This window comes from Pleurodeles waltl, chromosome 5 (assembly GCF_031143425.1).
Source record: "Pleurodeles waltl isolate 20211129_DDA chromosome 5, aPleWal1.hap1.20221129, whole genome shotgun sequence".
Lineage (NCBI taxonomy): Eukaryota > Metazoa > Chordata > Amphibia > Caudata > Salamandridae > Pleurodeles > Pleurodeles waltl.
Window position 1 is genome coordinate 1,534,493,261 of NC_090444.1, and position 17,213 is coordinate 1,534,510,473.

The following is a 17,213-nucleotide window of genomic DNA, read 5'->3' on the forward strand; positions in this document are numbered from 1 at the left end:
GATAATACATTGTTGTCATATTGTCTGTCTTGACAAGAATGTGCTTGTGGGCTAGAAGTGGCTGAAACGCTTTTAATGCTGGAAATACCGCTAGCAGTTCCAAGTGATTTATGTGGAGTAGTTTTTGTTGATTGCCCCATTAACCTTGTATGCTGTGATTGTTGAGGTGTGCTCCCCACCCAACCATGGAAGCATCTGTTGTGATAACGGCGTGAGGCACTGGGTCTTGAAATGGCCGCCCCTTTTTTAAATTTACAGGGTTCCACCATTGAAGCGAAGAGTGTGTTTGGCGGTCTATCAACACTAGATCTTATAGTTGACCCTGTGCCTGTGTCCATTGTTTTGCTAGGCACTGTTGTAAGGTCCGCATGTGTAGTCTTGCGTTTGGGACAATAGCTATGCATGAGGACATCATGCCTAGTAGTTTCATTACAAACCTTACCGTGTATTGTTGGTTTGGTTGTATGCTTGATCTTACATTTTGAAACAACTGAACTCTTTGTGGACTTGGAGTGGCAATTGCTTTTTGTGTGCTCCCAAGTATTGTTGTATTTGGGATGGTTGTATATGTGATTTTTGGTAATTTATAGAAAACCCAATTTTGTGAAGAGTATCTATGACGTATTGCGTGTGAAATTGACATTGTTGCTGAGTGTTGGCTTTTATTAGCCAATCGTCCAAATATGGGAATACTTGCATGTGATGTCTCCTTATATGAGCTGCTACTACGGCTAGGCATTTTGTAAATACTCTGGGGGCTGCTGTTATTCCGAACGGTAGCACTTTGAATTGATAATGTTTGTCTTGTATTACAAACCTGAGGTATTTCCTGTGGGATGGATGGATGGGTATGTGAAAATACACATCCTTGAGATCCAGTGTTGTCATGAATTCCCCTTTTTTTAGTAAGGGAACTACGTCCTGAAGTGTTACCATGTGGAAATGATCGGATTTGATGAAGAGATTCAGTGTTCTGAGATCTAAGATAGGCCTTAGTGTTTTGTCATTTTTTGGAATAAGGAAATACAGGGAGTAAATGCCTGTTACTTTCTGGTGACAGGGTACTAGCTCTATGGCTTGTTTTTGTAGCAGTGCTTGGACCTCTATTTGTAATAGGTCTAAGTGTTGTGGAGACAATCTGTTTGGCTTTGGTGGAACATTTGGAGGGAATGTTGTGAATTATATGCAATAACCATGCTGGATAATTGATAGGACCTACGTGACTGTGGTAATGTGTGTCCAATTTTGGTAGTATTTGGTTATCCTCCCCCCTACTGGTGACAAGAGTTGGGGAAGTGTGACATTGAAGTCACTGTTTGCTAGGGCTTGGTTTGGAGGGCTGGAATTTCCCTCTTCCTGTTGGGAATTGTCCTGTGTAGGAACCACAAAATCCCCCTCTTTGGTACTGCGACTGGTAGGTGGGTTTTGTTTGGGAGGTGGATGGTTCAGATGTCTGTTGTCAAAACCCTCCCCTAAACTGTGGTTTCCTAAATGTGCCTCTGTATTGTGAGGAGTAGAGCGCGCCCATGGCTTTGGCCATGTCCCTGTCTTTTTTCATCTTCTCGATCGCGGTATCCACCTACTGCCCAAACAACTGATGTTGATTAAACAGCATGTTTAGTACCGCCTGTTGTATTTCTGGTTTGAATCCAGAACTTCGAAGCCATGCATGCCTTCGAATTGTCACAGCTGTGTTGACAGTCCGTGCTGCTGTATCTGCAGAGTCCAGGGCAGACCGTATTTGATTGTTCGATATGGCCTGTCCCTCTTCAACTACTTGTTGGGCATGTTTTGGTGTTCCTTGGGCAAATGCTGGATGATGTCTTGCATTTTGTCCCAGTGTGCCCTGTCGTAGCGTGCAAGTAGGGCTTGCGAGTTTGCAATTCGCCATCGATTGGCTGCTTGTGATGCCACTCTTTTCCCCGCTGCGTCAAACTCTTGACTCTCTTTATCAGGGGGTGGGGCATCCCCTGATGATTGCAAATTCGCCCTTTTTCTTGCAGCCCCAACAACCTCTGAGTCTGGAGGGAGCTATTGAGTTATAAACACTGGGTCTGACGGGGCGGTTTATATTTCTTTTCGACCCTTGGTGTGATGGCCCTCCCTTTTACAGGCTCTTGGAAGACCTGTTGGGCGTGCTTGAGCATGCCTGGTAGCATTGGTAAAGTCTGGTAGGATGCGTGAGTGGATGCCAGAGTGTTGAAAAGGAAGTCATCCTCCACTGGTTCAGAGTTCATTGTCACGTTGTGGAACGTAGCTGCCCTGGCTAGTACTTGCGTATATGCTGTACTGTCCTCTGGTGGTGAAGGCTTGGTTGGATAACACTCTGGGCTGTTGTCCGATATAGGTGGGTTGTATAGATCCCAGGGATCTGCATCATCTTGGGTCATCCCCATATGTGTGGGTGACTGCGTTATCGGTGTACCCACTGGTGACAAGTGTGGTGATTGCAGTGGGGATGGTTGTGATGAGAACCGTGGTGGTGGTGACTTGTCTCTAACCACTTTGGCTTTGGGTTGCATTTCTGTTTCTTGAAAGCCTAGTTTCCTTTTAGATTTGAGTGGAGGGATGGTCTGTATCTTCCATGTATCCTTCTGGATTTGTAACCTTTGTTGCGTTTGGTCAGGTTCTTCTACATCCAGATCTTGCTCAAAGCTATGCCTTTCTTTGAGCTGCATAGAAAGTTCTTGCTCCTCAGTGTATGAAGAGCGTTTCGGCTCCGAAGCCGGTTTTTTCGGTACTGAGATTCCCAATGAATTTGTCTTTTTCGGTTCCGATGAGCTTTTTCGAGGCTTGCTTGACTCAATAACTCGATGCCAAATTTTTTCGGTGCCAGAATTTCGACCAGAGTCAGAATTCTTCAGCAAATCTTTGGCCTTTTTCGGTGCTGATGTTATTTGGTCACCTTCTTTTCTTTGGGTTGAGCCATGGCCTGCTGGCAGTGGCGTCCCCGTGGCCTTGAGTTTTTTGGGGTGACCCTGGGTGTGAGACGGGGCAGGTTTACTCACAGATTGCCGTGCCGTCGAGGGTCGATCACCGTCGAATTCATCCGAGTCTGTGTCTCGGATGCAAATTCTCTCTTCCTCCTCGACCTCGAGATCTTGTATCGGCTTCGATGCCATTTGTAGTCTTCTTGCGCGTCGATCTCTTAAAGTTTTCTTCGATCAAAACACTCGGCAAGCTTCACAACTATCCTCTCTGTGTTCGGGCGACAAACACAGGTTACAGACCCAGTGCTGGTCTGTATAAGGATACGTGGCGTGACACTTAGGACAGAAACGGAAGGGGGTCCGATCCATTAGTCTTGGACGACTGGTGTGGTCGGGCCGACCAGGCCTTGACGAAGAGCTGTAGCCCCGAAGGGCCGCCGAAGTGGTCTTGATGTTGGTGCCGATACAATATAACTAAATCGGTACCGAACGAGAACAATACAGACACATTTTCAATACTTAGCTAACTTTCCTGATTCGAAATACGGAGCGAAGAGGAACATGTCCGAACCCGATGGTGGAAAGAAAACAATCTAAGATGGAGTCGACACCCATGCGCAATGGAGCCGAAAGGGAGGAGTCACTCGGTCCCGTGACTGGAAAAGACTTCTTCGAAGAAAAACAACTTGTAACACTCCGAGCCCAACACTCGATGGCAGGTACAGTGCACAGCATGTGTATCTGCAGCTACACATGCCATCGAACATATATATATATATATATGTATATATATATATATATATATATACATATACATATATTTTGCTTCTTTTTCAATTAACAATGCAACAACGTTGTAATCCACCACCGTCACCACAACAAAATCCAGGGGATGTACCCATGAAGTGGAGCAAATGGCATGGATTATTTAATAATTTTATGATTGCCATTGATAGGAATTCCTTTTCAGGGTCTACAAAAAAAGGCTACTATTAAATGTTATTGGTACTGAAGCTCAGAATTTTTTGGATCATTTACCTTTACATAAACCACTTGAAGGAACTGATATAAATGATTATGATGTTTTCTCTGAAGCTTTGGACAGATTACAATTACATTTCACAGTGGAACCAAATGTAGTTACAGAACGTTTGAACTTTTATTCACAGCACCAATTTGCTACAGAATCTGTTGAAGGGTATGTGGCTGCTCTTCGCATTTTGGCTTCAACTTGTGATTTTGGGTCCATTACTGACCAATATATTTGAGATCAAATTATTATGCACTGTTATAACAAAAAGATTCAAGAACAACTTCTGAGACACAAAAATCTATCACTTAAAGAAGTAATAGAAGTTGCTAAAGGTAGTGAAAGGTCAATACGATCTTGCAAGACATTAAATGATGGCAAAGATAAACATCTTGAAGAAGCTGCCTCGGCAATGTCAACAAATTTAAGTACAGTAAAGAATACAACAAAAATAATCTAAACAAATTAATATGTATACGTTGTGGATCAAATTTGCATACCAACAAGTCAACTTGTCTTGTTTTATTTAAAGAGTGTTTCAAATGTGGTAAAACTGGACATTTTTCTACAGTGTGCAGATCTCAAAGGAATGTTAATTCAATTGTTGGAAATCAGTTTGAGATTGAACAGTGTACCCAAGACGTTGAAAGTATAGTCTTGACGATTACAGAATAGGAGCCTAAACAATATTAGAACATTGGAATGTTCGGATCTCCATTGCAGACAATGGAGTGCTCCGGGCTTTTACTGGCCGGTAAAAGCCCGGAGGCAACATTCCAATGTAGTCTTTGTTCACAGCAACAGCTGTGAACAAAGCCTCAAGGGCTTCGTGAGGAATGTGTTTAATTTAATAGACCATACTGCCCTTGAGTGGCAGAATGTTCTAAATAGCCTTAGAACCCGCCATAGTGGGCTTTACCGGCCATTAAATACCCTCTCCTTTGTTAAAGGCGCTCGCCTTCGGCTCGGGTCTTGAAAGCGGGAGCAGGCCTTTAATGGCCTGTAGAGCCCGCTACGGCAGGTTCTAAGGCTATATAATATTCTTTACACTGACATTGACAACCAATTATATATACGTCCTAAGTGTGAAGTTGTCATTGATGAATTTTTAACCATAATGCTAGTGGATTCTGGATCCCCTTTTTCAATTACATCTGAGGTATTTTTCAACAAAAGCTGGGCTAGACGAAAGTTGGAGAGTAATGACATTAAAGCTTATGGTTATAGTCAGACAATAATTATTATTCTAGGTTATTTTGTAGCTTCTATTTCTTGCCATGACCACAATATTTTAGGTAAAATGTATGTGGTTGACAAAGGGCAACACGTTTTGGGATGGAGACATCAAGGTAATCTTGGAATGATTTTGGATCCATCTGCTGATGTTCCAGTGTATTGCATGACCATACAGCAAGGTATTGAAGGGATTATTTCAGAGTACAAGAATGTGTTCAGAAAAGAACTGGGTACTGTTAAAGGATTCACACATAACGTTAAATTAAAAGTAGGAGCATTACCAGTCAGACACAAATTGAGGGATGTTCCACTTAGTGTTAGGAAAGAAGTTAGTATTTTGCTTGACAAGTTACTTAAGAAAGGGGTCATCGACCCAGTAAACTCGTCTGAATGGGTTTCTCCCATAGTTTTGGTTAAAAAAAAAAGTGGTTCCTTGTATGTGTGATTTGAGATAATTAAATAAACAAATTATTATTGATTGCCACCCCCTACCAAAGATCCAATAACTTTTTGCACTTTTGGCTGGAACAAAATTCTTTACATATCTTGATCTCAAATCAGCATGTCATCAGATTATTCTCGGTAAGGAGTGCAGACATTTAACCACATTTGCAACTCCTGAAGGGGCTTTCAGATATACCCGCATGCCCTTTGGGTTGGCGTCCACTGCATCAGTATTCCAATACCGTATGCATAAACTATTTGGAAACATGGATGTAGTTATGGCTTTTCAAGACAACATTCTAATTTTTGCAGATACCACTGATTCCCATAATATGAGATTGTCAAAAGTACTGTCAGTTTTACAAGAAAAAGGGATGACACTACAAATGGAAAAATGAAAATTTGTAACACAGGAAGTAGAGTATTTAGGACACACCATATCTTCGAATGGTATAGCTCCAAAAGCGTGCTTGTTACATTCTATTAAAGAAATGGGCATACACTCTGATAAAGATCAAATAAGCTCTTACCTGGGTTTGTGTGAATTTTACTCTAGGTTTGTGTGTCAATTTTCCCAAATAGCATTACCTTTAAGAAATTTACTTTAAAAAGAAGTAAAATTTACATGGTTGATTGAACACCAGGAGGCATATGATAAACTTAAAAAAAACATTATTGAGGCCTCACCATTGTCTCAGTTCATTCAAGGTTTAAGCTGTTATGTTTATGTGGATGCCAGCTCTGAGGAGTTAGGAGTAATACTGACACAGAAAAATTAGGTCACAGAAAATACTGCGGCCCTCAATACAACATTGGCGGTAAATCCTGCTTACCGCCATGCAGAAGACCGCCAACACACCGCCGAGGCCGCGGAACTCCGCTACAGCTATTATGACCAACAGCTCTGAATCCGCCAAACTCCAGACACCCACACAAGTCCGCCACACCAAAGGTCAGTGATAAACTGGCGATAACAAAACCTCCACCGTCACGCCAACAGGAATACGCCCACGCTATTACGACCCACGAAGCCGCGCTCAAAATACACACACATTTACAAAACACAACCACATTGGACAATTCTAAATACACACACCTGATACACACACCACTCCCACACACCCAATACAATATAAAACACACACCCACATTACCTACAAACCCTTACAATGAAAAATTTGGAAGAAGCAGAGAGACAGTAAAGACCACACCAGCATACAGAGGCACACAACACCATCACTCATCCACATCCACGCACAGAACACCACACACCCCAAAACATCCCCCCACATCACAACAGACACCACCTCACACATCACCCACACCACCCCATTTCACAGCAAAGACACCCCAGGTTTTCTGAGGAGGAGCTCAGGGTCATGGTGGAGGAAATCATCCGGGTAGAGCCACAGGTATTCGGATCACAGGTGCAGCACACCTCCATTGCTAGGAAGATGGAGCTATGGTGCAGAATCGTCGACAGGGTCAACGCAGTGGGACAGCATCCAAGAACACGGGATGACATCAGGAAGAGGTGGAATGACCTACGGGGGAAGGTGCGTTCTGTGGTCTCAAGACACCACATTTCAGTTCAGAGGACTGGCGGCGGACCCCCGCCTCCTCCCCCATAACTAACAACATGGGAGGAGCAGGTCTTGGCTATACTGCATCCTGAGGGCCTCGCAGGAGTAGCTGGAGGAATGGACTCTGGTAAGTCAAATCTTTAATTACCATATCCCCCACCCTACCTGCATGCCAACACATACCCCCACCCTCGCCCTCACCCCCATCACTCCAACTCCTCACATATGTCCTATTATCACAAACCACACATCCCAACACCAAAGCATGGACACCCATCACCAAAGCATGTCCACTACACATACCCACCCAGACCCCAAAACAATTATCACACAAGGTCCTACAAAATAATGTAAGCACTGGGTTACAGGGTCACCCACCCATTGCACACCATGGCACACACAGGTGCAATAATCTTGCCTTTAAACCCCTGCAAGACCCCTACCCAACGTCACCGGACAGGAGGTTCCAGACATGTCCACCCCCCCACAGAAGAGGCCCACAGTGATGACAGCAGCTCTGTCCAACTGGATCTAGATGACCAGCCCGGCCCATCTGGGACCTCGGGACAGTCGGTTCCCCTGACACAGTCACAGGCCACCAGAGAGCCTCCCCCCTCAGGAAACACCAGCATAGCACCCACCCAGCGGGCCCATATCTCTGTCCCCAGGACACGTCAAGCAGCAGTGTGTCCACCACTACAGGGAACCCAGGCAAACCCACAAACCCAAGAACAGCAGGGACCTGGGGGCAGTGGCAGTGGGCACACGGTTCAGGGGACAGAGGCACAGGAAAACTGGGGAACTGGGAGGTCAGCTGTGCGACAGGGGGAGGACAGGCCCAGGGAACCCACTCTCCATGAAGTCCTCTCCAACATCATGGGAGCGTACCATCATTCCCAGGAGACGATGACAACGGTACCAGCCAAGTTTCAGGAGACCCAGTAGCTGCAGGAGGAACAGAATTTGGGGTTCAGGGAGGAACTCAAGTCCATTAATACCACCCTGGGCACCATTGTAGGGGTGCTGAAGGACCTTGTGAACACCAGGAGGGACACTGTGGCACAACAAGGGGCCCTATGGATGAGAACAGCGAGCATAGAGTCAGGCAACACTGAGGTAGTAAAACAATAATTTTATTGCACACATTTGTCAATACGCTATGTGCCTGTCTCTGTGTGTATATGCAAAGCCTAAATACATGTGACGCATAAAAAATTTATGCCATGTGGCCCCCTGAAATGGCGGCTGCCTGACCTGTAATGAGGGACAAGGGGATATGAGGTAACTGCGCTGGCATTGTACACCGTCGCGGTAGGCGGTCGAAGACTGCGGCGCAATCCTGCATTGGTTGACATTGGGCCCTATGGGTTCCAGAAGCCAATGACAATGTACGCCGGCGGTGACGGTATGCACCGCCGTGGACGTGACCGCCATTTTCTGTCTGTTCACTCTCTTGATACCTGATGTGTGACCTCAGTCTGGGAGCGACGATGGCTCATGTGTCTGGGGAAAAGGCCCCTGCCTTCACATCGGAGGAGTTGGATAAACTAGTGGATGGGGTCCTTCCCCAGTACACGCTACTCTACGGTCCTCCAGACAAACAGGTGAGTACACTGTGAGCATGCTGTATGGGCAATGCCTGTTTGGAGTGGTGTGGATGGAAGATACAGGGGGAGATGAGGCCTGCATGATCGGACGGTGAGTTTATGTGCGTCAGGGCAAGGGTGGGAACGTGGGACAATGACTGTGACGGACCGGATGGTAAAAGTTTTACATTTTCCCCTGTACTATTCCTCTAGGTCAGCGCCCACCAGAAGAAGGATATTTGGCATGCCATCGCCAAGGACGTCCGGACCCTGGGGATCCACCACAGATGGAGCACCCACTGCCGTAAAAGATGGGAGGACCTTTGCCGCTGGAGCAAGAAGATGGCGGAGGCCCAGCTGGGGATGGCCTCCCATCGTGGGAGGGGTGCCCATCGCACCATGACCCCCCTGATGTTCCAGATCCTGGCGGTGGCGTATCCGGAATTGGATGGGTGCTTGAGGGCATCACAGCAGCCACAAGGGGGTGAGTACACTCTCATTCAGCTGACTCTGCGTGCATTGGAGGTGTCTGGGTGGGGGAGGTGGGCAGGGGGTTCCCCTATGCTAGGGCGAGCTTTGTAGTCAAGGACCCTTTGTGAGGCAGGCTAAGTGGCACCCCATCCCCACCAGTGGCAAGAGCCATCTACACCTATTCAGGCTCCTGTGACTTCCATGTGTGCAGCAATCGGGCATAGGCCTTGTACCCCATGTCCCTGTGATTAATTAGGGAACTCTAAGTGCATGGCGTAGTGCAGAGGGCTGCTGTGTCTGTAGCGTCCGCCGACGGTAGCGGTATTGTATGCACTGAACATGTCTTTCTTCTTTCTTCCCCCCCTTTTTGTGGTCTCCCTGTTCTTGTTTGCATTAGCATCATCAGGCGGAGGAGCTGTGCCATCGGAGCAGGAGGGAGCTGCATCCCACATGGCCCTGGAGGGCCAGACAACAGAGTCTGAATTCACCTGTGGGACGGAGGGTGAGGGGAGCTCCACTGCGGGGACAGGAGCAGAGACCAGCGACACTGACTCCTCCTCTGATGGGAGCTCCCTTGCGGTGGCGGGCCCCTCTGTGCCCACCGCATCTACAGGTACAACCGCCACCCCCCCTACCAGCACCATCCTCCCAGCAGCCCCTCAGCGTGTGTCCCGTGGCTGCTCACCCAGGAGGGTGAGCATCTCCTTCGCCCCAGGCACCTCAGGCCCTGCCACAGTCAGCCCTGCTGCCCTCAGTGAGGAGGCTATTGACCTCCTGAGATCCCTCACTGTGTGGCAGTCTACCATTCTGAATGCCATCCAGGGTGTAGAGAGGCAGTTGCAACAGACAAATGCATACCTGGAGGGCATTCATTCTGGCCAGGCAGCCCAGCAGCGAGCATTTCAGGCTCTGGCCTCTGCACTGATGGCAGCCATTGTCCCTGTGTCCAGCCTCCGCCATCCAACTTCCTCCACCCAGACACAATCCCCAGTACCTCAGCCTATCCCAAGCACACCATCAGACCAGCAGGCACACACCTCAACACACAAGGGTGGCTCTGGCAAACATAAGCACCACACATCCCACAAGCACTTACACAAGCATCATACCCAGGCACATATACCAACATCCACTACCTCCACTGTGTCCCCCTCCTCCACGTCTCCCACCTCCCTCCCCGTCACGTCTCCACTCACACCTGCATGCACTACATCTTCAGCCACTACCTCCATCACCAGCACGTCCATCACCACACACCACTCACGTGCACTCACCACCCCACTACCATTCACACATCCCGTGTCCTCTACCAGTGTGTCTGTGAGCCCTCCTCCCAAAGTACACAAACGCAATCACACACCCACCCAACAGCCATCCACCTCACGACAGCCTCCAACCCATGTACCTTCACCCAAAGTCAGCAAAGAACACCTCCTACAACCACTACCTCTTCCTCCACTCCCAAACCCCCTCCATCTACCTGTCCCAGTGTGTCTAAAAAACTTTTCCTCTTAAATGTTGACCTCTTCCCTACACCTCCCCACCCCCGTCCGTCCCCTAGGGCCCGCCTTTCCAGGTCCCAACCAAGCACCTCAGCCACCACATCACCGGGCACAGTGGTGCCAGCAATACCCAAATTTTGTAGTGCGCCAAGCAACAGGGCTGCCAGTGTCCCAAGGAGCGAGGCCAAGGACATTCCCTCACCTCCAAAACAGAAAAAGTTGCCCACATCCCGGAGGGAGGAAGCCAAAACACTTGCTGCCAAGGGCTCAGGCAAGACAATTGTGGGCAGTGGCAAGAAAACTGCTCCACTATCCAAGGTGGGGAAGTGCCTGAAGAAGAAAGGAAAGTCAACGTCGCCGCCAACCTGCACAGCGGACAAAACCGCCACCAGCACCGCCACATGCACCGCCGCCATGGACACCACCGCCAGCAGCCCAGATACTGAGCCTTTCACCAGCACCGCAGACACGGTGCCCTTTAGCAGCACCGCAGTCAGTGAGCCCGCCACCAGCACCGCCCCTACTGACACCGCCGCCAGCACCACGGTCAGTGAGCCAGCCACCAGCATGGCAGTCTGTGAGCCAGCCACCAGCAAGGTAGTCAGTGAGCCAGCCACCAGCACCGCAGTTAGTGATGCCGCCACCAGCACCGCCGCCACAATGACCGCCGCAAGCACCGCCGCTAATGACACTGCTGCCAGCCCTGCCAGCGGACCCACGACAACCTGAGCCAGTGGCACCACCGCAGACATGGCTGCCATCCCCAGTGGTCATCCATACATGGCTGGTGGTCAGTTCCAGGGGCCTGGGCAGCATCCATGTTGCCCCACCATCAGTGGACTGTCACATCCACTACCTCAGTCCTTGGCAGGATGAAGCACTGTGGGCACAATGCCCCCTCCAGAACCAGTGGAGAATCTTATCCACTACCTCAGTCCTTGGTAGGATGAAGCACTCTGGGCACAAAGCCCCCTCCAGAACCAGTGGAGAAAGGCATCCACTACCTCAGTCCTTGGCAGGATGAAGCACTCTGGGCACCAAGCCCCCTCCAGAACCAGTGGAGAAAGGCATCCACTACCTCAGTCCTTGACCGGATGAAGCACTTTGGGCACAAAGCCCCCTCCAGAATCAGTGGAGAAAGGCAACCACTACCTCAGTCCTTGGCAGGATGAAGCACTCTGGGCACAATGCCCCCTCCAGAACCAGTGGAGACTATTCTCCACTTGAGAGACTGTGGCTTTGCACTCCCCAGGATAAAGCAGTGGGCAACCCACCCACTGGAAAGACTTGACAGACTGTGGCTTTGCACTCCCCAGGATAAAGCAGTGGGCAAATCACCCACTGGAGAGACTTGAGAGACTGTGGCTTTGCACTCCCCAGGATAGAGCAGTGGGCAACCCACCCACTGGAGAGACTTGAGAGACTGTGGCTTTGCACTCCCCAGGATAAAGCAGTGGGCAACCCACCCACTGGAGAGACTTGAGAGACTGTGGCTTTGCACTCCACAGGATAGAGCAGAGGGCAACCCACCCACTGGAGAGACTTGAGAGACTGTGGCTTTGCACTCCCCAGGATAAAGCAGTGGGCAACCCACCCACTGGAGAGACTTGAGAGACTGTGGCTTTGAACTCCCCAGGATAAGGCAGTGGGCAAACCACCAACTGGAGAGACTTGAGAGACTGTGGCTTTGCACTCCCCAGGATACATCAATGGGCATGGAGCCCCCTCGTGGAGCTGGCGTTGTGCACTCATCCGGCTGAGGTGCCCCCCCTTCCCTTCCCCCTGAGGTGCCTGTTTTATTTCGATCTGATGCCCCTGCAGTGTTCTCTCCGTTTTGATCGGGTATCTTGTGTGGGCCTCACCCATGCATTTTGGGCCCAGTGGTCCACGGACTATATAGGTGCAGTACCTGGACTTGAATTCTTGGTGTACACATTTGTTTATAGTGTATATACATTTTGGACTAATGGATGTTTATTGATTACAAAGGTTACAATCAATTCCTTTTGTCCTTGCGTTCCTCCAGGGGGAGTTGAGGGGTGTAAATGTAATGTTTCAGCATGTATTGGTGTGCATGTTGTTGTGGGTGAGGGTGGGGGTGTTGCGTGTTGCGTGTGTGTGTCACTCTCTTTTCCCTCCCTCCTCCCCTGTTTTGTAGGTGCAGTACTCACCGTGGTCGTCGCCGCCGTCGGTCGTGCTCCTGGTAGAGGAGCAGGAAGACTATTGCAGGGAGTATTTGGAGTTTAGGCTCCAAGGCGTCCTGGTTCCTCATGGGTTGTGTAGAGGTGAGTGTTTCCCCTTCCAAGTCCTGTTTCCACTGTGTTTTTGTTCATGTTGAATCTGACCCGGAAAAGGTGGCGGATTGGCCTGTCATAATAGTGTGGGCGGTACATTGTCTTCCGACTGTCTGATGGGCGGTGACCGCCATGCTGTTTGTTTGTACCGCCGTGGCGGTTGGAGTGTTAAAGTGGCTGTCTATGTTGGCGGTTTCCGCCATGGTCATAATTCCATTTTTTTTACCGCCGGCCTGTTGGCGGTTTTACCGCTGACCACCAGGGTTGTAATAAGGGCCTCTGTCTTTCGCTTCAAGACCTCCTTCAATTTCTGAATCTAAATATTGACCTATTGAGAAAGAAGCCTTAGCATGCACATGGGCAGACATTTTAAAACATATTTGTGGGGTAGAGAACCTACCATTAAAACGGATCACAAACCCTAAACAGTAATGGTACTAGTAGAGCATCTTCTCATCTAGTCAGGAGTTTGTCAAAAATGTATGAGTATGATTTTAAAGCAGTACATATTCAAGGACTTCTCAACTGTGTGGCTGACTGTCTGTACAGATTACTTGACAAATCTGTTAAATTGTTTCCTGATACATTAGAAGAATGCTGTTATAGATGAGTTTTCCAAGGATGCTTGGTGTAAGAGTTGTAGTGTGGATGAAGAATTAAAAAACATAAAAAAATGTTGTCACAAAGAATGGCCTCATGAAAAGTTATTGTCATCATCTATGCAGATATTTTGGAAGTGCAGATATTTTGGAAGTGCAGATGTGCAGATATTTTGGAAGGTCAGAAATTATATTTAAGTGTCAGGGGATTCAATCTTAAAAGATGATTGTGTGATTCCCCAGGGCGATTCATCCCAATATTATTAAGTTGGCCCAAGCAGGACACTTAGGGGAAACCTTAACTAAAAATAAAATCAGAGAAATGTTTTGGTGGCCTTATACGGATAGCCAAATATCAGGATTTGTCAAACATTGGGTCATTTGCTATAATTCTGATAAGTCTCTTGCCACCAGTAAATGTGTACCTGTTAAATCTTAGTTTCCAATAGGACCGTGGAACAAAGTAGCATTGGATATTTTGGGACTGTATGATAATCTAGCTAGGTGCAAGATGTGTGTCATTGTACTTAATGATTACTTTTTTAAATGGGTAGAAGTCAAATGGATTGCTCAACCCACCACTGACAGTTTTGTTAGACTTTTAAAATAATGCTTTTTAAGGTATAGTTACCATCACGCATTGTCACTGACAATGGTAAACAGTTCACATCCTATAAGTTTCAGGAATTCATGAAAGTTATTAATATTATGCATTTAAAAACTTTGCTTTATGCTTCAAATATGAATGGCCTTGATTAACGATTTAATAGGGTTATAGTGGAGGCTGTACAGTGAGCTACAATCAATAGGTTTAATGTCAAATAATTTTTTGATTTAAAGATTTGGGAATATCATTCAGCCCTCAATTTAACAACTGGGTATTCACCATTTTCCATGCTCAAAGGGCGTGTTCCATGCACCACATTATCCCCTGCTTGGTTGAGAAAAGAAATTCCCATTATTGACCTTAAAAAAATGTATTCTGAGGCTAAAACAAAGGTTGGCAAGAAAAAAAAGGGAGACATTTTAGACACAAATAACATTGATAATCCTAGGGTGAAAATAGGAGAGTTTGTCAGGATCAAACTTCCTTATCGGGTGAGAAAGGGTGAGTTAAAGTTTTCAAAAGCATTCAAGGTTGTATGTGTAGGAAAAATCTCAGTGAAGTTGAATAATGGTTCATGGTGGAGTTGCTAAAATCACAAATGTTACTGAAAAATATGATGCAAATTCTTATATGGATTTGTGTTAAGGGGATATGAAGAATGTATATATGGATAAATCGCAATACTTCTTTTTCAGAAATTGAACGTGACAGTGACATGGAAAGATTTCAGTTGACACCTGGTTTTGTGGGTAATGAGGAAACTCCAATTGATTGTAATGAGGACTTTGAGATTATTGATTCCACCACTTTGCCTGTTGTGCCAAATGTCAATTATCAGGATAATGTACAAGTTAAAGATTATATCCATGACAGAGTCAACAATGATAGTGTATATCTTCCTAAAATAGTATCTGTCCTACCAAAAAAATATGCCGATTTTGTTTTGTGCCTAGTTATAAATTTATTTATTTTATAATATTGAAGAGAGGAGATATGTAGTAGTTTGTAGAGTAGGTATGTTTTTAACAGTTCTTATTTGTTATAACAAATAATACCTTTAATGTTATACTTATGCACTTGTGTTTTATTTTCCTTGTGCGTGCGTCTGTGCTTGAGAGCATTCCTTTATATTCCATTTAGAATGTATTGTTTGAATAATTTGCCACTTGCTTCTTTATGCTTGTACCTGTCAGCCAGCCTCTCCATTGCTGGGAACTTTACAGAGAATAAACAAAATTTTCTCTTTTATGTTTGGAGCTTCATTACCACATTACATGATGTTAAAATGTTGTGTTGCTGTGCAATGAGTGTCTTGTGAGGTTTCCCTTTTTATGGGGCAGCTGGTGTTGATGGCTGTGAGTGGTGTAGACTCCCTCCTATGTTGGGTTCTTGGGTAGCTAAACAGCTGCTCCCTCAGAGCTTTCTCTACTGTCTCTCATGCTCCATCATTGATCCGACAGCTACAGGGCTGCTTGGGTTTGGCATGTTTTCTGCCTTTTGTGAGTCTATGCAACCACAAGGCCCAAACATTTAGAATAACATGGCATCACTCCTCAGTATCTTCATAACAGGAATTGTGGCTAGAATTAAATGCCCAATACAAGTTAGCCATCTCAATTTGCTACATTTCATTGATCTCCCTTTCTAATGTGGTGAATACACTTCCTGTTCAATTACTCCCTGTTCTGGTTACCCCATTTGATATTTCCTGCTCTACCCATATGAAAAGAGCCTTAGACTCTTGCACTCTGCGTCACAAGCGCTCCAGTGATATTTCTGTCAGTGTGTTAATTGCCCCCTCGGTATAATTTTTTCTCCCTGAATTGTGACCCTCTTTCATCTCTTCTGCTAAACATGCAACGTCAGGATTCCTCGTTAGAAAAAGATCAACTCTAGCTCTCTCCAGAGTGGTTGAGTGTCTGCTCCTCTTTAATTTACATTATACTTTTCTCTCACACTCGAAGCAACATTGATTTAACCTTTTTGAGTTTGTATGCCTTAAGGGCTTTTTTATCCAGGTGTGGCCCATCTTTTCAGACAATATTTTACTTCACGTAATATCAGTTGGCAAGTAAAAAAGTACCACAGGAAGGTGTTGCCCTTTTCCTGGAACTGAAACACATCAGAAAGACGCAGTTGTTATGTATAGCCATTGACACAGAAAACATTGTTAGGCATGAAAAAGGTACCATTAGCAAACAGTTCACTCAGTAGTTCATTTTTGCCAAAGTCACTGCAGAAAAATAAGTTTGCATTCCTCACGTGACCACTGCGAAGGAATATCTTCATAAATATTTCAAGTGACTAATTACAATCTTCCTTTTACTTGCGCAGATTAGTCTCACACAAACACTTATTCATTAGGACTGTCTGCAGATATATTAATCGCCTGTACATACAATGCACATTAAGTCATCACGCTTGGTTGTCATTATCATCTCTGCCATGTCCTCTCTTCCTTACCTTCAGCCTTTGCATAGATTGCCATGTTCCCATTAACAAGGCCAGCATATATGTGCCCAGATAGGTAGGCCAGGCTCATAACAGTTGATTTGTCAGGAGTGAAGAAATACTGCAATCGTACCTTCTTGGAGCCCTGACTACTTTTGTAAACAGAAATGCTGTCAAAGAAAAAATGTGATGTGAAATATAGTATGAAGCAGACGCCACATCTTTAAACATCCTTAATACAAAGTTACAAAAAAACATATTAGCCAAATATCACAAGTATTCTACACACAAACTGATTTATTTCACCTTGCTAAGTGATTTTGCCCACCGAGTTTTAAAATGATTAAGAGAAACAAACACATTTGAAGAGGCGCATCAGCAGTCTCTGGTAGGGAATTCTGGACACGCAACACCTCATTAGGAATGGTAGCTTCTTGAGCCCTGGTGATGTTTCCAGGAGCTTTGATCGTATTTCTTTAT

General features: G+C 46.2%; 1 protein-coding gene across 3 annotated transcripts in view; it reads right to left on the reverse strand.

Annotated features, from left to right (window-relative positions):
• The window catches only part of ARHGEF10 (Rho guanine nucleotide exchange factor 10), a 949,815-nt gene that overhangs the window by 325,200 nt on the left and 607,402 nt on the right, over positions 1 to 17,213 (reverse strand). For all 3 annotated transcript variants that reach the window (XM_069235817.1, XM_069235818.1, XM_069235819.1), the window contains one exon: positions 16,746 to 16,903. In XM_069235817.1, coding sequence (XP_069091918.1) covers positions 16,746 to 16,903 — 158 coding nt within the window. The remainder of the gene's footprint in view (positions 1 to 16,745; positions 16,904 to 17,213) is intronic.